The 26358-nt window shown below is 42.1% G+C and overlaps 1 protein-coding gene across 5 annotated transcripts in view; it reads right to left on the bottom strand.

Annotated features, from left to right (window-relative positions):
* Positions 1-25362, bottom strand: part of PLEKHB2 (pleckstrin homology domain containing B2) — a 49400-nt gene extending 24038 nt beyond the window's left edge. The window contains exons 1-6 of one of the 5 annotated variants that reach the window (XM_027082483.1): positions 25251-25362; positions 11799-11843; positions 8594-8746; positions 7473-7575; positions 2737-2776; positions 1367-1456 (exon numbers count right to left, since the gene is read on the bottom strand). In XM_027082483.1, coding sequence (XP_026938284.1) covers positions 1367-1456; positions 2737-2776; positions 7473-7575; positions 8594-8746; positions 11799-11835 — 423 coding nt within the window. In that variant the 5' untranslated portion in view covers positions 11836-11843; positions 25251-25362. Of the gene's footprint in view, positions 1-1366; positions 1457-2736; positions 2777-7472; positions 7576-8593; positions 8747-11798; positions 11844-25250 lie in introns of those variants that run through there. The other 4 variants (XM_027082482.1, XM_027082480.1, XM_027082481.1 and 1 more) reach the window with 4 other exon arrangements.
* Between the last annotated feature and the right edge of the window lie 996 nt (positions 25363-26358).

The following is a 26358-nucleotide window of genomic DNA, read 5'->3' as shown; positions in this document are numbered from 1 at the left end:
TCAACATCACAAGCTATAGGAAATGCCAATTAGGATCACAGTGAAATATCACTACACACCTATCGGAATAGTTAAAATAAAAAACAGCGACAACAGCAAATGCTGGTGAGGATACAGAGAAAGTAAACCACACATACACTACTGATGGGAAAGAGAAATAGTAGAGAAATTCTGGAAAGCAGTTTGTCAGCTTTTTAAAAAACTAATCATATACTTACCATACATTCAACTCAGCAATTACATTTTTGGGCACTTATTCCAGAGAAATAAAACTTTATGTCTGCATAACAACCTGTACATGAGTGTTCACATAAGGTTTATTGGTAACAGCCAAAATCTAGAAACAACCAAAATGTCTCCCAATAGTTAAACGTTCAATACATAATGTGATACGTCCATACCATGGCATACTACTCAGCAATAAAAAGGAACAGACTATTGACACATGCAACAATTTGGATGACTCTCAAGGGCGTTGTGCTTAGTGAAAACATCAAAAGATCTCAAAAGATCACGTGTTATATGATTCCATGTATGTAACACTGTGGAAATGACAAAGTTATACAGATGGCAAACAAATCAGTGGTTGACAGGAGTTAGGGAAGGGGAAGAAGGGTGTGACTATAAGAGCGTGTAGCAGGAAGAAGATATTATGAACAGTTTTATATCTTGATTGAGGTGGCAGTTATACAAATCTACACATATGATAAAATGACATGGAACCAGACATAAACATTGCACCAATTTCAAATTCCTGGTTTTGATTTTATCTACCATGTAATAGCTGGGGAAATGGGTGAAGAGTACATGAGACATGAGATTTCTCCATATTACCTTTGCAACTTCTTGTGAATCTATAATTATTTCAAAATCAAAAGTAAAAAAAAAAAAAAAAAAAATCAAAGTGCCTCCCACAGGAGACTTCTATATGTAGCACTGAATGCCTGGCACCTCTAACTAGGGGCCACCACAAGGTATTTGGCATGTGATTTTTGTTTTTAAGGTTTTGTTTTTGTTTTTTCAAAATAAAAAAAGCATTTTTTCTGATGATAGAGAGTATTCAAGTAAATAATTAAGTATAAACTTGAATCATCAAAATCATATTACCATGATTCATTTTTAGGTCTATCTTAAAAAGAAAATGTGAACAGGAAGATTATAAAGCAGTTGCTTTATTTTAGGAAAGCAGAAGATGGCAACAATCTATTTAAAAAAGAAAAGTTTAAAGAAGAAAGGGTTTACAGTACATTTCTAATTTCTCTGATACTGGCTGGCTCAAAGTTTTCTTTTGTTTTAAAAGCACAGTAGCACAGAGACGCCAAGTTTCCCTCACTTGGATTCTATAAGGCAAAGATTTGCTCCCTACCTCAGGGGTTGGTGCAGCATAGGCTGTGTAAGGAGGTGGGGAGGAAACCACGGCAGTCTCGTCATACACGATTTCTGAGCCAACATAAGCCTTGAGAGGAGAGAAAGTATGAAAACAAGTGAGTTGCCACAAAGCAACTAAAGGCTCTTATGATACTATACCCTTTTATTTAGTAAATAAAAAAATTAATAAAAGCCGAAAAGTTTAATCTTTGAAGAGGAAATATAAAAGCTCTCTGAGAAGCAATGACTAGTAGGACCACCCTCCCCTTGCCCACCACCCAGCACTCCAGTGTCCTTTGAATTCAGGAGGATGTGGCCCTCCTCAGCCACCAGCAGGGGGCAGAAGTAGAGTTCTCACTGCCCAAGAAGGCCACAGGGCCTCCACTGTTACCCAGCCCTTTTAAAAAATGTTACACCACTCTCAACATCCCTTCTGTTCACAAATAAAAATCCTACAATCTAAAATGTAGCAGTCAGGGATATGTTCTACACTCACAATCTGGTTTTTCCATTAAAAAATTTAAAAATCTTTCAGTAAATTACCCCCGGTGGAAAACAAAAATATGTGTACTCTTTTTAAAAATATCCACATGAAGAATCACCTTAGCTCTTGCCCCTAACAATATGAATCATCAATACTAACTTCATTCAAGTAAAGGATTTTCATCGAAGAAAAGGTAACTGGACCTGTAATCTTAGGAAGAAGAACAGTCCTGAGCTAACAAAACTAGGAAAAAACAGCATTTGGATATTAAGTCTTTTTACTTTCTTTTCCTACCTGTACAAATTCTTTTAAAAGCACCATCTACCTTTCTCTTTCCTTCCTAGAGAAATAAATGAAAAAATAAAACCCTACCTGAAGAATGAAAATGTTGACCACAGAGGGAATTGCCTTTGATTCCCTGACAGACACCAAGATGGTATCACTAGCCTCTACAAATGGGGTTTACTGTCTCAGTTACTTCCTAAAGTCAGAAGAAACTAGAGACAAGTACAAGTCCCAAAAATGTTTATTTCACAGGCTGAGATGCTATTCATGAAAAGGACCCTGGGGTCCCTTTTGTGCCTTCTCTGTAAACGGCAGCAGAATTCAAAGTGTTGCAAATCTTTGTGAGATACAAACATTTCTAGAAAACAACACTGGGACCAGTGTGCCTGTGTTAGGAGGGCTCCTCCTGCCAAAATGTTCTGGCAAAATCCAGCTTCCTCACTGTCAGCGAAACACAGCCTGCCTATCTCTGCTTGCTCATCCTGGGCCTGATGGCAAAAAAACCCTCTTCCCCATTTCCCTTCTTAACCTCCTGTTCTCCCGTTTGTTACAGCAAGACTAAGTGAAAACATTACTAGTGACTGCCATTAGCAACTTACTGTGTTTGTCCTGGAATCCTGAAGCGTAAATTTCCAGGCCCTGAAGAAAAGAAAGAGGTACTTTATTTCAGGCAATCTAACATGTATCTCAACGGTTCTCAAACCTGCATTGGCATCGGAATTTCTGAAAAAGCTTGTTTTTAAGAGCAGATCTGAAGCCCTTGCCTCAAGACGTACTCAATCAGCTTATCTAAGACATGCACTAGGAATATATGATACGTAAAGAAATAAATCTACAGTACATATGTAATATTTAAAGCATAATCTACTCTACAGTTTTTCCTTTACTTTTTAAATAAATGTAAAATGTACCATGCTTAACTATACTAGAACTAGCAGTATCTCTTCATGTTATACACACAGATCTACCTGATTTTTTTAATGGCTACATAATGTTCCATGATAGGAGATTTAGATGGTCAGCAATATTTTGCTATTAAAAATAATGTTGGTATTTGAGAAACTGACCTATAACGTATGTAAGTTTAAGGTGTACAACATGATGACCTGACACGTATATCATGAATTGATTACCACAATAAGCTAACACCTCCAGGACCCCCACACGTGATTACCTTTTATTTTTTCTGGTGATAACACTTAAGATCTACTCTCTTAACTTTCAAGTATATGAGACAGTATTATTAATTATAGTCACTATGCTGTACAATAGATGCCCAGAACTCACTCATTTTACAGCTGGATGCTTGTACTCTTTGTCCAATATCTCCCCCATTTCCCTCAACCCCTGGCAAACACCATTCTACTCTCTACTTCCATGATTTTGGCTTTTTTAGATTCTACATATAAGTGAGAACATATAGTTATTTTTCTTTCTCTGTCTGACTTACTTCACTTAGCATAATGACCTCAAGGTCCATTTATGTTGTTGTAAAGGCGGGGTTTCCTGTTTTATGGTTGATTAACAGTCTATTACCCATGCATGCACAAGTGTGTGTGTGTGTGTGTGTGTGCGTGTGTGTGTGTGTGTGTGTGTATCACATTTTATTTATCAGTTCATCCATCATCAGACACTTGAGTTGTTTCCATGTCTTGGCTACTACGAATAATGTGAGAAACACAGGGGTACAGCTACCTCTTTGAGACAATGATTTAATTTCCTTCAGATATATACACAGAAGTGGCATTGCTGAATCATATGGTAGTTCTACTTTTAATTTTTTGAGGAACCTCCATACTGTTTTCCATAGTGGCTGCACAAAGTTACATGCCCACCAATAGTGCACAGGGTTCCCTTTTCTCCACACCCTCACCAATACTTATCTTTCGTCTTTTTGATAACAGCCATTCTAAGGTGTGAGGTGACCTCACTGTGGTTTTGGTTTGCACTTCCCTGGTTATTAGTGATGGTGAGCACCTTTGGAAAAACGTTTTTTCAAGTCCTTTCCCCATCTTTTAATTGGTTCGTTTTTATGCTATGGAGTCATACAAGTTCCCTATATATTTTAGCTATTAAACCCTTATCACATATATGGTTTGCAAATATTTTCTCCTATTCCATAGGATGCCTTGTTATTTTTCTAATTGTTTCTTTTGCTGTGCAGAAGTTTTTTAGTTTAATGTAGTCCCAATTTGTTTACTTCTGCTTTTGCTGCTTGCACTTTTGGTGTCATATCCAAAATCGCTGCCAAGACCAATGTCAAAGACCTTTTCCCCATGTTTCCTTCTAGTAGGTTTACAGTTTACGGTCTTACATTTAAGTCTTCAATCCATTTCAAGTTAATTTTTGTGACTGGTCAAGATAGGGAGTAAGTCCTTTCTGAAAAATCTGGGTTCTACACTCTTCTAAGCATAATTCCTTTGAATGTCTTACGCCGGGGCTCGCTTATCCTTCTCTGCCTTCCAGTGTTCTGAAATGACAAGCCCTGGGGGAACCTTCCAGTCTCTGCTAAGGTCCCAAGGATATCATAGGCTCAAGGGTTTTTCCTTGGCTTTTTCAAGAAGTATCAGCACCTCTACAGACCGCAGGGTACTACCAAAAATTTTTAAGATTAAATTAGCTCATCTTGTTACTGCTTCTGGGAGTTGGGGTAGGGTTAAAAACTGTGATACATCTCAACAGAATCTTCTATTTCTTTTTCTGATTGTTGCTCTTTGTATTCTGTGCTTGAAGTTAAACTTCTTTATTTGGCTGTTGCTTCTGAATGTCTTCCCCTTCATTTCACTAGGTAGTTGAGGAAGATGACACAGATTCATTTCCCCCTTTTTTCTCAGAGGTCTCTGTCATGGGTTGAATTGTATCCCTTGCAGAAAGATAAGCTTAAGTCCTAATCCCCAGTACAGGTGAATTATTTAGAAATAGGGTCGCTGCAGATGGAGTCAAATTAAGATGAGGTCATATTGAATGAAGATATCCTTATAAGAAGAGGAAATGTGGACACAGACACACAGGGAGAATACCATGTTATAACAGAGGCAGAGACTGGAGTGGTGCAGCTGCAAGCCAGAGAACATCAAGGATAACCGGCCACAACCAAACCTAGGAAGAGGCCAGGAATGATTCTATCCAGAGTCTTAGAGGAAGCATGGCTCTGCTGACACAGTAACGTCAGACTTCTAGCTTCTGGAACTGTGAGAGAATAAACCTGTTGTTTTAAGGCACCTAGCTTGTGATACTGTGTTACAGCAGCCCCAGGAAACAAACGGTCTCCTCTTCTTTACTTTTTTACCTTGCTGTGTCATTTTATTTCAAGTGTGTTTCCTGTTAACAGAATAAATAGGTGGACTTTGTATTTTCTGCCCAATCTCAGATCTTATCCTTTTTAAGGAGAATTTAACCAACTCACATTTATTGAATTCACAGATATCATTGGTCTAATTACTGCTACTTCATCTCCTGTCATGCCTTATTAAGTTTACCTGCTGGGTTTTTTTATTCTTCTAGTATTATCCTCCATTGCTCTGTCCCTAATTGTACCCTTAAAATTAGACACATAAATAAACCTCTATTTTCCCATAAAGGTTAAGAAAAAGTCAGCCTTCCATGCCAAACAAGGCAAGTCCTTCAGTGTACTTTTACTCCTTCTCCCTCCTCTATGACAAAAAAGCCTCCCATGTTTTGTTAAAATATTCTAAAATTTTAGTTCTAGATATTTTTTCCACTAGTACTTAAAGGAACCATCCATACATGTGACATCTCAGCAAACAGTAGAATAGAGCAGTTAAGAACAAAGGGCTGTGAAGACAAAGATTCAAATTCTGAGTCTAGTCTACAAGCTCTAAAACCTTGGGAAGTATGGCAGGCAGAATGATGCCTCCTCCCTACAGAGAGATCCATATCCTAATCCCCAGAACCTCTGAAAATGTTACCTCACCAGGCAAATGGACTCTGCAGCTATACTTAAGGTTAAGGACCTTGAAATGGGGAAGATTATACCGGATTATCGAGGCTGGCTCAAACTATTCTTAAATCCTTAAAAGCATATAACCTTCCCCAGCTACAGAGAATCAGACAGATGACAGCAGGAGAAGGGCTCAGCCCAGAAGCCAAGGAATGCAGGAGGACTCTTGAAGCTAGAAAAGGCAAGGAAACGGACTCCCCTCTAGAGCCTCAAGAAGGGATCATGGCCCTGCCAACACTTTGAAACCTAGTGTAAAACTGTGACCTCCAGAAATGTAATCAGAAATGTGTACTGTTCAAAGCCACTAAGCTTGTGGTAATTTATTACAAGAGCATTAAAAACTGATACAGAAAGTTACTTAACCTCACTATACCTCAATTTTTTACAACAGAACAGTATCCACTTTATAAGATATGGTGAGGATTAAACAACATACATAAAGCAGTTAGCACAGTACCCAGTGCAAAGTAAGTGTTCAAATTATTAAAGAGTAAAAATATAGATCCAGTTTATAAAAAAGTAGCAAACTGGCTTGACCTGTGTTCATTTCTCCATTAGTCTTTAGGAAAGGTACATCTTTTCCAGAAAGTGCTATTTAAGATTCACTAATATAAATGAGAAGAATGTAAAAACGAAACTACATCTAGGATTTAAAATAAACCCTAGAGATCTGCAATGTCCAGAGTTAACCTTTGTTAGTGGTACAGTGTGGACAGGAAAAAAAAAAATCAGTGTTTTCAAGATTCTGATCCTACATCAACGCTAATGTTAACAGACTGAGAATTAATAAAGTTGGGTTTTCCTTCTTTGTGGTTCCATACCCCTTCTTCAGAGATGGCAGATGGAAATAAGAACCACCAAAAGGAGAAAGGCTATATAATACAGATGTCAGTGCTTTTTAAAAAGACATTTACATAAAAAGGACAAGATTTAAGGGGAATTCCCTGGCAGTCCAGTGGTTAGGACTCCACGCTCTCACTGCCGAGGGCCCAGGTTCAATCCCTGGTCAGGGAACTAATACCCCACAAGCCATATGGCACGGCCAAAAAAAGAAAATTTAAGAACCCACTTAACTATGCCCATCGCCCAATGGGCATCTAGTAATGAAAAAAGAGAGTGCAAAGTGACTGTATCTAATAGTTTCTGCCATACTCACTACAATGGGACCCTGCATGGGCAGCTCTGCAGAGGCAGAAACGAGGATCAGGGTTATCAGACATGGAGTAAGACTCTTAACATTTCTTTCACACAACCTCTGAGTCACTTATTCTGCTGCCTACAGGAACACACCACTCCCGTTCTTCTCCCTTCCTCATAACTGGAAATTAAAACAGAAAACACTTTTAAAATTAAACACACTGGAAAAAAACTTACAAACAATCATCTGTGCTTTCTGCACAAAGACTGATGGTTTTCCCATCTCGGCAAACAATCTGCAGCAGACAGTCTTTTGGCTTCCCGTCTGGAGGCTGAATATCTATGAAAAATATATAGAATACAGGAGTATTTACATAGTTTTTTTTTTTAAGGATTTCTTAACAGCTCAGATAAGCAAAGGACCAGAACTTCAGAACATTACAATTATAAAACATCTTTGTTCTGCGGTACAGAACCAAACACATGAATCATTACTCCATTCTAATTAAACTTCCTGCTGGAGAAACACGGAAGCCTCTTCCAGAGCACAATCCACATATGGTGATACACAAAACAGCCCAGACATTAGAAGAATAAGCACAACGGAAAGTGTTGCAAAGCAGCAGTTAACAGAATACTTACTGCTTTTATTCACAAAGCATCAAACTAGATCGCTGCTTTAAAAGTGAAAATCGGTTGTTTAAAGTATCTCTGTGTACCAAGAAGTAAGACCTATGATATCTGAGCCTGGTTTAAGTAAGGATTTCAATAGCTAGTCCATAGAGGCTTGTGTTTCAAGAACTTATAGGGGCAGGATATTATTACACCAATGGTGACTACAGCAGCCTCTTTATTCCAAATAGCAACAGAGCTAATAAAACAAACAGGGAAGTCTACATATGCCATTAATTAGAAATAGAAAAGTCTATGCTTATTAAAACAAAAAAAAACTATTCCTTCAATAGTTGTGATAATTATATTGAAAGACATCATGGATTTTAAGAGACTGACTAGAGTTGTTATCAATAAGCCAGTTTCTGAGTCACAAAATCTATACTGCCTAGGGTAGCTCCATCCTTCTTGGGGTTCCCAGCACTCTGGTTCCTTAGTCTTCCACCACCTTCTCCATGAGAGAGAACGGAAATGTGGACTGATGGGTCTAATTCAGAGGAGAAAATTAATCTGCCAACCCACATGGGTCATAATCCAAGTGTCTGGTTTCATCTGGTTACCTCTTCCCAGATGAAACCCTTCTTTGGTCTGTAAATGAAAGCAGAATGGGTAAGGAAGAAGAATCAACTCCCATCAGGAAAGCAGAAGGGCAGGCGACAGAAGCTGGACAAGACAGACCCACTTACCCCGACATTCATGTCCCGTGCGGATGTTGATGCAGTCCACGGGCATGTGGACCTTATCCTCCACACTCTGCCGAGTTTGGTCATCATAATAGATCAGGTGACCATCTGACCACAGGTCAAACCAATTCTTCTTCCAGCGCTTCAAAATAGTACCTGAAAAAAAGTGGGAAATGTTGCCTTTGAGTGGAAAAGCAAGGACTTTGTCCTTTAATTCACCGGTAACAGAAACAAAAGAAACTTTCCTCTGGTCCCCAAAGTATACCTGCATACAATTTCCCAGAGCAGTCCATCAAAATGGAAGTGAAAGCAGACCCGAACTGCATGAACACCCATGCTGTACCAGGGCTGCACGCAGCATGCTCTAAGATGAGAACTTCGATCTTACTGAGAACGCTGCCAACTTAAAAGTATCAAAATATTTTTTAAAAAAAAGGAAGTTCAATAAAACTTTGATTTTGAGCTAATGAAACATGTCTAACATTTAACTCTCCATGTGGTATACCTAATCCTTCCCAGTAGTATCTAACTGCTAGATTGATCAGAAAACGTTGAACTGTAAAGTCTCTACACACAAATAACAGTAATACCTTCCTCTTCTGGAAAAACTTCTCTTTTTCTTGAAGGGCCTTCACATATACTCTTCTCTAATGCTCACCTTCCCTTACAGCCCACAGTGTGGGGAGTCTCCCTGCCTAAGACTATGCAGAGGCAGGCTCAGACACTGGATACATCCACACCCAGACACTGACCCAGGCCCAGGGCCTGACTCCTACCCAGCACGCATCCATCCTACTAACTCACATGTCTCTATCGGTTTGAGAGAATTCATCCATTCATTTGTAATCTTGGACTAGGCATTTAACTTCATAAAACTCTAATTTCCTTGTCAGCCAAAAGGGAAATCTAAAAGTTACCCCTGCACCTTTCTCACATCCATACGCTACCGGCTGCATCTTTTGTTCCTATAGATCCCACCCTGTTCATGGCCAATGTGCACAAATTCCAAATATTCATCCCAGCAGCCTTCCAAATTCCTTTTACCACTATCAAACACCCACCTTGCTGAGAGGCAACCACAGCACTTGCCCAAACTGATAAATAAGTGACACCCAGCATCCATTTAACTGGCAGTGCCTGAGCTGTGCAGAAACTACCAAAGAGAGCCACCCGAACACAGACAGGTGTAATCACCGGGTTGGGGAGTTCTACCCAAGAATCGCACCTGCCATCAAAGGCCTGACTGCAGAACCCTAAATTAAGCTGTCCTCCAGAGTCCAGATACTGAGTCCTAAGAGTCTGCCAATGGCAAGAAAAGGAAACCTGAAGACAGTGGTGCATATGTGTAACTACATGTGTATCTCTGCTGCTCTGCAACTCAGTGAATATAATACAACTCACCTCATTTTAGTTTATTATGAATGATACTTCTGCTTTAGCAAAGACGGAAAAATCAACCCAACATCAGGAGATTGGGAAGTGGAATAAGTCTTACGAATACACACTTTTGAGATAACCATAACTAAGACAGTGGAAAAGTCTGTACAACTTATTTACAGAACTCCTATTTTGTGTACATCATCACGCTAAGCGCTGATGGGAAGCACAAAATTGTCAAAAGGGTCACTGTTCACTTATGTTGACAGAGCATTTACATTGAGTCATGATGGAGAAAAGACACTTGCCCTCAAAGAGTGCAGGAAGGGAAGGCACATCCTCCAGGTCTGAGCAAGGCTCTCCATGTCCCCTGACCATTTTAGGATCACCCAAGATCCTCAAAACCCAAGACAAGGAAACTTACACAAACATTGGGGCTAGATTCCAATATGTCACAACTTTTTTTTTTTTTTTTAAGCCAACAATACAATAGCTGCATCTATTCTTAGACTACAGAACTGTCATAGACCTTGAAAGGACACCTGTTCAGCTCCAGGTCTGAGAACGTAAAACTAGTAACAGGACAGACAGTCTGAAAGCTCGTCTCCTGGTAGAAAGGGTGTTGATGTTGAAACGAGACAGCCCTGAGTCTGAATGTAGATTTGCCACCCATAGTTAACATCTGGACCAGTTATCAGTGAACCTCTATTTCTTCAGCTGGAAGCTGGGGTAATGCCACCCACCTCACAGAGCTGTTGTGATAATTATATTGATATAAAAATCTGTACAATGGGAACACAAACAAGCTTCAACAATAGTTTTTATAAACCGTCTAAGGTATGCAAGTCCATTCTTCCTTGCTAGGCTCAATTTTAGCTAAGTATTGAAAATAGTCCTTAAATACAAATTCCTATCTGAACAATACAGTATATATCACCACTCAAGCTTTTGCTGGAGTCATAAACAATATACTAGTCACTTTTCCCTTAATGCTGCTCTTTCTAGAACACAGCAGAATGATCTGCTTACTCTTTCTGCAATAAACAGAGCTGCTTCTTCCTGCTTTAAAACATACTATGAATCCTACTTAAGGTGGCAGCCTCAGAGATAAGCAGAGTTAAGTATATGCAAGCCCATAGAGATGAGTCTAAGAAAATGAACTTAATCCCATAAAAAAAGAACTGAGTCCCTTCTCCAGAGTCCTTTTGGAGACACAAAAGATTTGGTTTCAGATAAACTTGTTTCCTCAGGTCAAATCTTAATCTATAATTAAAGACTCTACTATTTCAGAATCTGGTCACCGTTCAATCCCCAGATGAGACAGGTGTTTCCCACAAAGCGAGCAGTACCTCCATGCTAATATATTAGCTCAGCTCCATGGTAATATATCAGCTCAGCTTGGGTAGGTCCAAGAACCTCAGGTCAGCCGTTAATAGTACAGCATGCTAGGGACTTCCCTGGCCATCCAGCGGTTAAGGTTCTATGCTTCCATTGCAGGGGGCACAGGTTCCATCCCTGGTCGGGGAGCTAACTTTGTCGCACGGCGTAGCCAAATAATAATAATAATAATATAGCACGCTAGTGAGAAAAGAGAAACCAGCAGGGACTATTACTGTCCCCTGGTTCCTGTCAAGCCAGCAACCAAGAAGCTCCACGTGTGCAGAAAAACTGTTCATAGAGCTCTAAAAATCTGCAAGAGGAAATCCAGGGCAACAACATTAGTAAGACTTTGTTATTTGTTTGTAAACACTGGCAGTGTCAGCCACAGAAATAAAGATGTGCCCTAAGGCAACACTAACCCCAGCCCAAGGGGCTCACGTCCTGTACTTACTCTGTCTCAGCAACCATCCACTCTTCACGAACGCCATCTTTCCACCTGTAGAAGAAGAAACAGGCAGGTTCAAAATTATACCCAGAAAAGAGAATGACCCGTATGAGCTGTTTTTACTCACAACACTTCTGACACCAAATGTGTGGGGTTTTTCCATACCAACAACCAATTTTCCAATTCTCAGGACACCAACTGGATGTCTACTGATTCAATTAGATTCTGACACTAACTACCTGGACTTAGCATCAGACCTCACAGCTTAAGGGCTCAGTTCCACAAGAGTGCTCCCACTTTAGACACAAGTCCTGGGCCACCCATATTTCTGATCTATAAATTGGGGGTGCCCACAACCCCCTCCTGAGATTCGATAATTTGCTAGTATGGCTCACAGAACTCAGGAAGGCACTTTACTTACTATTACCTATTCATTATAAAAGGATACAACTCAGGAACAGCAAGATGGAAGAGATGCAGAGGACAAGGATTGGGGGAAGAGCGCAGAGCTTCCATGCCTCTCCAGCCACCATTCTCCCAGCATCTCCATGTGATCACTGGAACCCTGTCATTTAGGGGTTTTTAAGGAGGTTCCATTAGGTAGCCATGACTGATTATATAATTGGACACTGGTCCTTAAGCTCCATCTCCAGCCTCTCTACCATCTCTGGAGGTCCAGGGATGGGGCTGAAAGTTCTTTTTATTTTTTATTTATACATTTATTTATTTTATTTTTGGCTGCGTTGGGTTTTTGTTGCTGCACGCAGGCTTTCTCTGGTTGCGGCGAGTGGGGGCTACTCTTCGTTGCGGTGCACAGGCTTCTCACTGCGGTGGCTTCTCCTGTTGCGGAGCATGGGCTCTAGGTGTGCAGGCTTCAGTAGTTGTGGCTCACGGCCTCTAGAGCGCAGGCTTAGTAGTTGTGGCGCACAGGCTTAGCTGCTCCGTGGCATGTGGGATCTTCCTGGACCAGGGCTCGAACCCATGCCCCCTGCATTGTCAGGCGGATTCTTAACACTGCACCAACAGGGAAGCCCCTGGGGCTTAAAGTTCTAACCTGCTCATCACAAGCTTGGTCCCTCTGGCAACCAGCCCTACCCTGAAGTTATCTAGGGGCCCATCATCTCATTAACATAAACTTAGATATGGCTGAAAGGGGTTTATTATGAATAAAAAGACAACAAAAAGACACCCCTAGTACCTCTATCTCTCAGGAAATTCCAAGAGTTTTAGAAGTTCATATGTTTCTTATTATATCACAAAATCACAGCCCTTTGGTCTCTCTATCCTTAGCCCTTTCAGTGTCAGCTGAGGAAAGGACCAAAGCCATTTTACCTCACTGGCCACCTGGAATTTACCCAGTACCTCCTTAATATGGCCAATACAACCCCCCACACGCACCCTAGGCTTTAGCCTCAGCACCCTGTCCACCTAACTAAGTCTAACTCCACTTACATCTAACAGACATAAAGCAGCCCTAGAACACAGCTGCACACAGCCCAGTAAGGTGCGCACTGGTGTCAGCAGGTGGAGTGGCCAGGTCAGAGCAGAACACCGGAAGTCATGAAGAAAAAGGTTGATAAATTTAACTCCATAAAAATAAAAATCTGAGTGGCAAAAAATAAAGTCAAAAAGACCAATAAAAGATTAAGAAAAATACGTTTTACAACCATATATATATGGCAGCAGTGAGTTAATTTCCTTCACATACAAAGCTCACTTATAACAGAAACAACAATCATTTGGCAGTTCACAGGAAAAGAAACATGAATGCGCAAAAAACTCATAAGCTACTCCATTTCTCTCTCAATTCAACTAACAAAATTCAAATCACAAGTTAACAATATTACCTATCAGAGGGCCACAAATGAAAAAAACTATGATACCCAGAAAGGAGAAAGCATAATGGCAGGAATGAAAACTGTTGTTAACATTTTGGGAGGGAAATTTGACAATATCCATCCAAATTTTAGATATTCATATACTTTGACCTAGCTTTCTCACCATTACTAGAAATATGCCTCATTGATAAACATACACAGGTTCACCAACACATGTGTAACACCAGCCCCAACCAAAGGGCTCCACGAAAGAGGACTGCTTAATGAGCACCTCCACCCATGGCATATTTATGCAGATGTGAAAAGGAATGAAGTAGAACAGTATGTGCTGATGAGCACACGTAGCTGATACCCACACAGCTATTTTCTGGAAGGAATCATAAAAACTGTTAACAACGTGTACCTCTGAGGAGAGGAATGAGGCAGTGCTGCATATGTGTCAGAAAAGGGGGTGACTATTCAGGCCTATTACACCTTTCTGTACTATTTAAGTTTTTTAAAACAACTTGCGGGGCTTCCCTGGTGGCGCAGTGGTTAACAATCTGCCTGCCAATGCAGAGGACACGGGTTCGAGCCCTGGTCCAGGAAGATCCCACATGTCACGGAACAACTAAGCCCGTGCACCACAACTACTGAGCCTGCGCTCTAGAGCCCGCGAGCCACAACTACTGAGCCCGCGTGCCACAACTACTGAAGCCCACGCACCACAACAACTACTGAAGCCCACACGCCTACAGTCCGTGCTCCACAACAAGAGAAGCCACTGCAATGAGAAGCCCGTGCACCGCAACGAAGAGTAGCCCCTGCTCACCACAACTAGAGAAAAGCCCGCGTGCAGCAACAAAGACCCAACGCAGCCAAAAATAAAATTAAATAAATAAATTTTAAAAAAACATTTGCAAGTATTGTATCATTTTATTTTTGAAATCAACACATATTATTTGGAGGCTGAGATTATGGGCCACTTTTGTTTTCTACTTTAGCAGTTTTAGGTATTCTCTTTAAGGCACAAAGGTTTGGAAGGTTAGCAAAATGGAACGCAAGCCCAAGTGGGCACTTCAAAAGAACAAATGGGTTCTCCCTCATTTAACTTTCCCCATGTCTAAGAATGGCTCGAGTCTCACAAATCATCCTATATTCCAGCATCTCCAAAATCCTGTAATCTGAATGTTCTTAGTCTCCCTGCAGTTTCTGCAAATTCATGCTGTCTGTCCTCACCAAGAAAGGAAAGATGGTTTTCATTTTTCCCTCCCACATTTAGGTACTCAAACGTACAGTCCCAGATGAACCAGATGCACAGTCAGTCTCTTCTCTTTCTCTCAGTGCATGTTCACACTGCTCACTGCTGCTGCGAGACACCTGCTGACAGTGAAGGGACGAGCCTGAGGGCAGCTGACTGTTGAGATGGCAGCGCTAACTGCTGAGTCACTGACTCACCCAACCAGGGATCTCCCGCTAATGCAAGGCTTTCCATTAAGCAAAACGATGCGTTTCTTCATTATTTAAACTGAGTTGAACTAGTTTCCTGCAACTTGCAGCCTAAAACATCCTAAAACAATCATTTACTTCCAAAAGGATTCGAGGCACAGAAATAATACCAACATATTTTCATTCAACAAATATTCTTTGAACATCTAATGTGTGCCCAGCCTTGCAGCAGGCACTAAGGATACAGCAGTGACCAAGCTAAAACCCCTGCTTTCATGTTAGTGTACATTCTAATGGAAGAAACAGGTTAAACTTGTAAGCTAAAAAGATAGAGGATGGAGTGTTATAGATAGCATCACATCTCTGCAGTGATACTATTACCCCAGAACATAAAACTGGAAGGGTATATAACACGTATTCAACTCATGCCAAATCCTGGATATTTATACTAAAACTTCCTACGATCATAACATAAACTCATTTATTTTTCTTTGGAAAATAGCTGGGAATAGATCACAAATTACTTGTAGAATGTATTGGGAGCTACCTAGATACAATACAAATTTAAAACCTGACTGAAATGTTGTCATACAACTTTGCTGGTACCTTCTGAGTTGGTTATGGAACCAAATGAACAGTGCAAAAACGTGATGCAACAGAAAGGAGTCTCCCGAACTTCTGTGGTAAATTTTTTAAAATCTCTCATGATTCTTGATATTAATTTGGCTGTTATTTGCTGACAATCATAATAGTCAAAATGTCAGCTCAGCCTAACAATGATATTAAGAACAGCTTCATTTATTCACAGGTCTTCAAGAATCCGAGTCCAACAACTTTAGGTGGCTGTAAGATTAACACCACCACCAGTAGCATCCAGGAGAATAAAGAGTTAAAAACAGAGTTCCTTAAGGACCTAGAGCTTTCCAGTTATCTACTAATTGTATGGGTCAGCATCTGAGTCGCCAGATATTGTGCCTATGTTTTCTTTGGCATTTCCTTCGGGTGAGGCGGGGTTTCTTTTACTTCTCAGGTAGAAGTGGCTCAAGGGACGTCAACAAGAGAAAACTGGGGCTTCCCTGGTGGCGCAGTAGTTAAGAATCCCCCTGCCAGTGCAGGAGATACGGGTTCGAGCCCTGGTGTGGGAAAATCCCACATGACGCGGAGCAGCTAAGCCCGTGCGCCACAACTACTGAGCCTCGTCTCTAGAGCCCGCGAGCCACAACTACTGAAGCCTGTGTGCCTAGAGCCTGTGCTCCGTAATGGGAGGAGCCACCACAATGAGAGGCCCTCGCACCACAACGAAGAGTAGCCCCCGCTCACCGCGACTAGAGAAAGCCTGCGTGCAGCAACGAAGACCCAACGCAGCCAAAAATAAATAAATAAAATAAATAAATGTACTAAGAAAAGAGAAAACTGAAAAGCCAACTTGGAAATCAATTTCAGGCCACTGGAGTCAAGAATTTAAAATGGAAAAAAACCTTCTCCATCAAGAGGACAACATTATAAACATATCTCTGGCATGCCTATATAAAATAGTTCCAAACTATTAAAGAAAGAGAAAATTAAATTACAAGGTAGAAAGAAACCTGAACTGAAATTAGCAACAGAAACCCACGACTTTTTATGAAAGGCTAGTTGTTCTGCGGACTCAAGTAGCTTCTTATCTGGTATCATCCTGTCTACCATTAGTCATTATGTGAAACAATCTCACATGTCCAGATCTTTATCTCTAATACTGGTCTCCTCTAAAAGGAGCCAGTACTCCTTGAAAACGAGCTGGTTACAATTCAGGGACAGGACACCTCAAGATGTGCCTAAGTTGTCTTACTGTCAAAAAACAAAGATGATTTCAGGAAAAAAAGAAGTCAACCAGCTGAAGAAACGGCATCTAATGGCCAAATTGTGACAACATGGGTGCCAATGTGAAAATAATAATTATGGTTCATTAGAACCAACTGAGACTAAAAGGCATCCTAAGTATAAAATGATTAAAACCATATACATCACTATAGAATGTTTTAGAGAAACACACCTTCCAATGTGACTTCAATTTCACAACTGGGGTGGGGGAGGTGCGGGGGGGGTAAAAAAAAAAGGTTAAACACTTTGATTTGTGTAATTCCTTCCTCTCAGTAAATAATTCAAACAGTTATTGAATTAACAAGTAAGAGATGTTTGTTGTTTACTGTCTAAGATGTTAGGATTTCTTTTTTAAGACAAAAAGTCTAGATTTCTGAGTTAAGGACTCAAGTGTACTGCTACATAGGCAGCAGAGAAGACCGCAGGAACAGGTTTCAAACCATCCTAAAACTTACACTGCTGGGGAGAAATGACTCCTGGAAGAGAACCCTGGATTCACACCCTCAGCAATGCGCTGAGTTTGGTTACTTGCACTTTCTGGGCAAGCACTTACAAGCCAATCTCCAGAAGTCAGAAGAAGCCAAGAGGATATTAAAGGAGCTTCCTGGACGTCCCTGGTGGCACAGTGGTTAAGAATCTGCTGCCAATGCAGGGGCCACAGGTTTGATCCCTGGTCCGGGAAGATCCCACATGCCGTGGAGCAACTAAGCCCGTGCACCACAACTACTGAGCCTGCGTGCCACAACTACAGAAGCCCGCACACCTAGAGCCCGTGCTCCACAACAAGAGAAGCCACCGCAATGAGAAGCCCATGCACCGCAAAGAAGAGTAGCCCCTACTCACCGCAACTAGAGAAAGCCCACACGCAGCAACAAAAACCCAACCCAGCCAAAAAATAAATAAACTTATTTAAAAAAAATAAAAATAAAATAAAGGAGCTTCCTAAAGCACCTGTGGTGTCTTCACTCAGATCAGGCAACATTATCAGCCAACAGTCATCTTCTTGGGGGACTGAGGCTGGACATTTTACCATCTAGCAGAGACCGCAAGATGGGCAGTCCTCTGAGGGCAGAAAAGTAAGTTCTTTATCTCCATTAAAGGGGTATGTGTCCTTTGTGCCTACCAGCCTCTGCTGTCAGGTACCATGTTGGTATCCCATCACCACTGGAGCATACTGCCTCATCAGCAGGAGCACCCTCGCCTCTGGCTCCCAACCCATAAGCAAGATGTAACACAATACAGACCCCCACACTGGGCCATGTAAGTAAGAGACACCAAGGGTAACAAGTACTTAAATAAGCAGCTGCCTCATCTGCTCCCAAATGACCCACCTCACCTATGCTGGACCACAGCTAAATCCTTCTATCTAGAGTCTGTCCCCTGCCAAGCTCTTCCAATGTATCCTGAACCCTGACCACAAAGCAGAGGAGAAGAAAACATTGCCTATCACTCAGCCTACTTGCCCTCAGCCTTATAGAGCATTCACATGCCACTGCCTAAAACAGGTACCCTACTCATTAGCCTAGACCAATTCCTGGCCCTGAATCCTGCTAGCCTGCCCTGCGTTGAGGTTACCTAGGACCAGTGCTCTGAGGGGAAAAAGAAAAAAAGGCAGACTTTAAAAATCCATCTTCCCGGGCTTCCCTGGTGGCGCAGTGGTTGAGCGTCCGCCTGGCGATGCAGGGGACACGGGTTCGTGCCCCGGTCCAGGAAGATCCCACATGCCGCGGAGCGGCTGGGCCTGTGAGCCATGGCCGCTGAGCCTGCGCGTCCGGAGCCTGTGCTCCACAACGGGAGAAGCCACGGCAGCGAGAGGCCCGCGTACCACAAAAAAAAAAAAAAAATCCATCTTCCCATTTTTCCCTCTACAGTATATAGAAATATTACATATTTCTGGAAAATACATATTTCTTGATACTAAACACTACAAATCACATGAGAGTTATTTTCAAAGACAGAAGACACAACAGTGACATTAAAATGAGAATCCAGGGATTTCCCTGGTGGTCCAGTGGTTAAGAATCGCCTTCCAATGCAGGAGACACGGGTTCGATCCCCGGACGGGGAACTAAGACCCCACATGTCGCAGGGCAACTAAGCCCACATGCCACAACTAGAGAGAAGCCTGAACCACGCAACGAGGAGCCCGCGTGCCTCAGCGGAGGATCCCACATGCTGCAACCAAGACCCAATACAGCCAAAACTAGAAATCAATAAATATTTTAAAAATTTAAAAATGAGAATCCAAGACAAAAGATCTATGAATAACGTAAAGATCACCCATGCCGGTGACTGTTTTGCTATTTCCAACATTAATGACAGATTAAACACCTAACTCTGCTCTCTCCTGAAACGCAACTAAAATGACAGTTAACGGGAAAACAAGGCATAAATCCACAAACACAAAGAGAATCGCAGCAGAGACAAAAGCAGATTAGATGCTAAAAACGCTGAGAAAGTTTTAAAGGCAAATGAACAAGTAGTAACTAATATAAAATATAAAAAGCTTTCTCTGCTTTTCATGTGCTAATAAGCCAAAACACAGCAAGCCAACTCTAGCCACAGAACACTGTAAAGATTCAGAAACTGGAAGTATGAGATAATGCTGAAGGTGGGGAAGAATATCAGAATTTACTGAAAGTCTTTAAGAAGAGTTAGTAGGCCCTCTACACATCCAGGCAACGACCCTCCCCAATCCTGAGGATCGTCTTTCTGGAAAAGCTGAAACACTAAGGCTCTAGTCTTGGGGACACCAGGGGTAGCTGAGAGTGGAAGAGAGATGCCAAACTTAGAGGAGTAACAGAGTAAGTGAATGTCTTAAACTCCCTGTCCTCTTCCTTTACTTAACTCCCAGACTCTCTAGCTCTGGACGAAAGGCACAGCCAAAGGTTCGTTGATACTGACATTTTTTCTATAAAAAAACTGGTTTCCGGGCTTTCCTGGTGGCGCAGTGGTTAGGCATCTTCCTGCCAATGCAGGGGACATGGGTTCGAGCCCTGGTCCAGGAAGATCCCACAAGCCACAGAGCAACTAAGCCCGTGTGCCACGAATGCTGAGCTAGTGCTCTGTGGCCCGCGAGCCACAAATACTGAGTCCATGCGCCACAACTAATGAAGTCCGTGCTCCGCAACGAGAAGCCACCGCAATGAGAAGCCTGCACACCGCAACGAAGAGTAGCCCCTGCTCGCCGCAACTAGAGAAAGCCCACGCGCAGCAAGACCCAATGCAGCCGAAAATAAATAAAATAAATAAATTTATTTTTAAAAAGATATTAAAAAAAAAAGCTGGTCTCTGCCTAAAACCCTACAGGGATTCTCATCAAGTGATAAACTTTAAACAAACACATGAACTTTCAATCAGTTTTTTTAATATCTTAAATAGAAACAGCATGTATGTTCAGACATCTGAGGAAGCTTAAAGAGACTGAAAAAAATAAAAGTAAAAAAACTCAAAAACCTCACAGGAATCAGAGACAACTGCAGGGAGCAAAGGAAAAGTTTTTAAAAAATTACTATTATCAGAAAGATGATACACAATATTGTAACCAAAAAACAAAACCAAAATGTTCTAAAATAGGAACATTCAGAGCTCTCAGTTAAACGTGATTAACCAAAATTTAAAATAGAAGAACTGAAAAGATCATTATGGAGGAAATCTCTCTGAAAGGAAAAAAAGAAAAAGAAGGCCAAGAGATGAAAAAACTTACAGGATAAGCCTGGGATATAAAACATCCTGCTTACAGGAGAGTTTCACAAATAAACCAGCAAAAGAAGTATAAAAAAAAGTACTATACAAACATTTTCCAGAACAGGACAATACATTTCTAGACACATTTCTAGACACATTTCTAGACATTTAATGAGTGTTCATTAAGATGAATTTTAAAAGATCCTCGGTAAGGTTTATAACTGAAATTTCAGAACTCTACGGACAAAGAATAGAACCTAAAAACTTCCCAGAGCAAAAAGGAGGTCACATAAAGGATAAACAAAGCATTAGGGCATCTTCATCAACAATGCTGGAAGCTGGAAGGCAATGGATCAACATCTTCAAAATGCTGAGAGAAAATTATTTTCAAGCCAGAATTCCACACCCAGTCAAATTATCAATCAAGTAGATAAAATAAAGACATTTACACGCATGCTGAAAGACCTAAGATTTACCTTCCATGTACCCTACCCTGTTTCCAGAGCCTAGCGAAGAATGTATTCCACCAAAATGAGAGCATAAACCAAGAGGAACTAGGGGATGCAGGTGAAGGAAAGTCCCAGGGAGACAGCTGTGCCACAGGCCTAGAAAAGAAACCAGTCCAGACTGGAGGACAGTGTTGGGGGGCGGGGGAGGGGAAGGGGACAGAGCCTGACATCTAAGAGAGTCTGGTGGACTCAAGAAGAGTGTTTACAGGAGGCAGAAGTCTTCTATGGCAAGAAGTCAAAGATTACATCTAAATCAACAGCAATGTTATCATGTCCCGAATATAAATGTAAAAAAGGCAGCTAAGAAAAGGTGAAAACGTTTGTCTCTAGTTAATGGAAAGGGAGTGAGTATTTTTTGACTCTGAGGTTTAAAGTGCTATTTGGCTTTTCAATCTATGTATATGTATTATTTTGATAAATGTGAACATGTACGCAATATTTTGAATTATCCTCAAACATACAAAAAAAAAAAAAACCCTAGATGAACACCATTTTCTTGAACCTCCCTTCTAAGAGTTCTTTAAAATGGGGGGAGAAACTTAGTATATTCTTAGCAATCAAAAATCATAAAGTATGATTTTGATAATATGCTTTGAAAAATTCATAGAGCCTAATGTTTCATAATACAGGCTTTGAAGTTAAAAGAACTGCGTTTATATCCTGGCCCAGTCACTTATAAATTACCTTGGGCAAGTTATTTAACTTTTCCAAGCCTTAATTTCTTCATCTACACAATGAGAATACTAACATCTACTTGATAGGATGTTTGGAAAATTGGGTGAAATAACTTGTGTTTGCATAGTACCTGTTAGTTACTAAAACTAACGAATGGTAGCTGCTCCCACAGCAATTATTACTACTATTTTTGCTATTATTTCCTCACTATCCACCTGACTAAAATTTGCCTAAAACATTCTAGAAGACAGAAGCACATCAGGCTGCTTCTCAAATAGCTTAGAAGACTTAGTAAGATGTGCCTGACAGTCAAAATTTGAACACATGCCTAGAAGGAAAAAAAAAAAAAAATCAAACCAAAAACCTTCCCAGAATACATAACTAAATTAGTCTCTGAAGGAACAGGAGTAGCTTTTGGACGTACCTTGTTGAACTCCACTCTCCATAACTTATTTCAACCTTTCACTATTATTTATACCCTGGAGCAGGATCTAATGCATAAACTAAAACTCACTAAAGTCTGATCTGCTGCTGGTCTCTAGAGGATGCCAGCAAACTAGTTGCAAAATAGCCACATTACTCACATGCCAATAAAACCTACAGAAAGTTTTAAAAATACAAACCATATTCAACAATTCAAGTTTTTGAGGTTTGTTTGTTTGGCCACGCCTCGAGGCTTGTGGAATCTTAGTTCCCCAACCAGGGACTGAGCAGTGAGAGCCAGTCCTAATCACTGGACCGCCTGGGAATTCCCCAATTCAAGTTATTTTAAAATATGAACTCAAACCACTGTAAAAATCATTGAATCCAAAAGGGACCAACTTAAGAGGTAGAAAGAATATTGCCTTTGGAATCTGACAGTTTGAACTGAAAACCCACTTTGCCTGGCTCCTCTAGTTAGCACTCTATCTTCCCAAGGAATAATATGACTACCTCAAGAGTGATATCTGGGGACTTCCTGACGGTCCAGTGGTTAGGACTCTGTGCTCTCACTGACAAGAGCCCAGGTTTGATCTCTGGTCGGGGAACTAAGATCCCACAAGCTGCGAAGCGTGGCCAAAAAAAAAAAGAAAAGAAAAGAGTGGTATCTGTTCTTTCTGTACCACTGACCTACACATTTCACAAATTCAGTCCCTGAGATTATCAGGAAATCTACTTTCAGAATATGTTAACTAGAAGAACTATTATTTTAGCGGTGAAAGTTGTTTCCTTATCAAAGAGAGGAAAACTCTGTTCTTCAAGGACTCCAAAACGACACAGGGGACAAGAAGGACTGGGTGATCCATCCCAGTCAGTTCATATGTGGTGTTGGCCATTTCAGGTAGCAATCAGTTCTTAATAACAAGCCCAATAATAAGCACTCATCAAAGGACAGACAGACTAAAACAAAGAGGCAAGAAAGTTCAACTCTGGCCTCATGATCAAGTTCAGAAGCAAATACACAACAAATAAAACATGACTGGTTCAACTAGCCCACTTTTTGTAACATTTTTAATAGCTTATTTTACTCAGCAGTTTTTGGCAGTTACTGACACTAATAAAGTAATTCTTTAATTTCTTTAGACATCCAGTAAAAAAGAAAAAAGACAGAGGAAAGGAGAAAGAACCCAAATATTAATGTAGGATGACAAGCTAGGAAGTATAGCAAACCTTCTAGAGAGAGTCAAGAAAAACTTCTCTACTCAGTGCTCTGTGGTGACCTAAATGGGAAGGAAATCCAAAAAAGAGGGGATATATGTATACGTATAGCTGATTCACTTTGCTGTACAGCAGAAACAGAACATTGTAAAACAACTATACTCCAATAAAAATTAATTTAAAAAAAAAGAAAGAAAAGAAAAGAGAAACCTGTGTCTTCCCCCAAGGAGTAATATGACTACCTCAAGAGTGGTATCTGTTCTTTCTATACCACTGACCTATACATTTCACAAATTCAGTCCCTGAGATTATCCGGAAATTTACCTACAGAATGTGCTAACACCATTAAAAATATGCTAGTAAAGAACCATTGTCAGGTTCTGAGCTCTTTTCTGCAGCCTCCTTCAGGAAGCATTTACTGACCACCTACACTGTGCGAGACACTCTTATCTGCCAGGATAATCCTGCAACATATGCTTGATTCCTGCCCTCAGAGATGGGGGGAGTTAAGGAATCACTACCCCACTGAGTAAACACCAAGCACAAGGGAAGCCCAGACAAGCACCTGCCCAGCTCTCTTCCCAATACCCACCTCCCATCAATAACCATCAGCCCAGCCCAGGGGCCACTCCTGAGCACAAGAGAACCAGTCGCAGAAGCACATGCACACATACACAGATATTTTGGTCACTAATTTGTCAGACAAACATTAAGCGTCGTAAATAAACAGGTAGTTAACAGTCCCAGCTTGGGCCCTAATTCCCCTCGTGACTTTTACACAAGTCACTTCCTGCATTGGCGCTGGTTTCCTCAAAGACTACCAAGACCCAGGAACTTCCCTCCCTTTAGACTAAGCGCCGCTCCCCCTGGCAGAGGCTCCACCGCGTCCTAGACAGAGGAGGTATTAAAACAACGAAAGCTTCTCAAGAGTCAACAGCGTTTGGAATTAACCACGCATGTTCCCCTGGATCTTTTGACACTGTGATCATCCCACCTCATTCCTTTCCCCCACTCACGCTGAAAACCTGGAACTTTACTATTCGGTCATTTATGCAGACTTTTCTGTGTAAATTACTCTATTTTTGAGTTAAAAACAAACAAAAAACACTACTCTGACGCGAAATGAAAACCCCTGACCTTCGGGGTTCCCCATGTAGTTAGGTGAGAGAATCAAACGTGGAAAAAGACCTATAATACAACACCAAGCACTTAGAGCCAACGACACTGCAAAACCAAGAGTAGGTGAAACGAGCGGAGGCGGGCCCCACCCGAGAGCGCACAGCTTCAATGCCATTCCGGACTCCTTAAGGAGGCTGCGACCTCCGGGCGGTAGGATAACCAAAAAGAGCCCCAATCCCCTCGACCAGACGGGCTGCAGGGCCGGAGACCTGCGCCCCGCGGGCAGAAAGGCGGGGTGGCCGGCGGGGATCACCTGCAGGAAGGGGGGCGGCAGCAGGAGCGCTCTGGCGGGGCGGGCGGCTCCAGGGGAGACTCTAGACTGACCGAGGGAGGGGGAAGGGGAGGGGGGTCTGCTCCGGAGGGGCGGCGAGCGGGCGGCTCTAGGGGAGGCTCCGGAGGGATCCGGGGAAGGGAGGCGAGGGGGAAGGGGAGTGGGGAGGAGAGGAAGGAAGGGGAGAGAAGAGGGGAAGGACTCGGGTGGGGCTGGGGGGCGCTGACGGGAGTCTCCTGGAGAGGCTCCGGAGGGACCGACGCCCGGGGTGGGGAACGGAGGGCGCGGGCCTGGGGTCTCCCTGGAAGGGCGTGGGGTGGGTGAGCCCGGCCCGAGGGGGTCTGGGTCGCCCGGACCAGACAGGAACATTCACCTGCAAAGCCTCCGGCCGCAGCCACGTACCGAAGCAGGGTGGGAGCGCAAGGACACTGCCGGACTCCTCGGCTCCGACTGCCTCACGCCAGCGTCTTGGCTGCCGTCCGACGGCACGTCTCCCCGGCGCGCATGCGCACGGCACGCACTGCAGGCCGGGAGGTTCGGTGGGGCCCGGGCAAGCCTGGCTGTTGCGCGGGGTGCGCAGGCTTAAGTTTCACCTGAAAAGGAACTGTAGGCCCCGTGATCTTGCTTATAAGTACCACCGTCCAGTGAAAGAAGCCAGGCAGGGCTCTTTAGAGAAACGACTGACTCTAGAACTGCTTCGGGGAAAGTACAGCTGATTGGAGGAGCATCGTGTAGCGCCAGAAGTGCGGAATGCTCAAAAATAATGCGTGTAGGCCTGTCAAGGGACATAGGAGTCAACCTGAAACAGCTTCCAGTGCCCAAACCTGGCACAGTTATAACTTAGAATATAAAATAAGTATATTAGAGTCCATTCTGCTGTAAATAAATAATTAAATACATTACTGGGGAGAGGAGCTAACTCTTCCTTATAGAAGAATTCTAATTAATCATGCTCCATACAGAGGGTGTATTAATCTCCACCCACGCACCCCTGAGCGTGGGCTGGGCATGGTCACTTCCTCCCAGAGTGCAGTGTTGGAAAGGGGAAAAATAACTTCTACGGAGGAGAAACCTGACAAACGCTACTCAACCACGTGATCAAGGTTAACATCAACAGCAATAAGTCTTGTTGATAGTATTTACCCTTGATACGACATAATGACAAGGTCACTTTTCCTGCAGTCTTACTCCCCAAAACAAGCATAGCCCCAGTCTAACTATGAGAAAAACAGCAGACAAATCCCAATTGAGGGATATTCCACAAAATACCTCACCAGGGACTTCCCTGGTGGTCCAGTGGCTATGACTCCGCGCTCCCAATGTAGGGGGCCCAGGTTTGATCCCTGCTCAGGGAACTAGATCCCACATGCTGCAAATAAAAGATCCCGCGTGCCGCAGCTAAGGCCCAGCACAGCCAAATAAATAAATGAATAAATATTAAAAAAAAAAAAAACCTCACCAGTATTCCTCAGAACTATGAA

The sequence above is a fragment of the Aethalodelphis obliquidens genome, unplaced genomic scaffold, assembly GCF_003676395.1.
Source record: "Aethalodelphis obliquidens isolate GAN/ISIS:26980383/991018 unplaced genomic scaffold, ASM367639v1 scaffold47, whole genome shotgun sequence".
Taxonomy (NCBI): Eukaryota; Metazoa; Chordata; class Mammalia; order Artiodactyla; family Delphinidae; genus Aethalodelphis; species Aethalodelphis obliquidens.
This window is presented reverse-complemented; position numbering and strand designations above follow the sequence as displayed.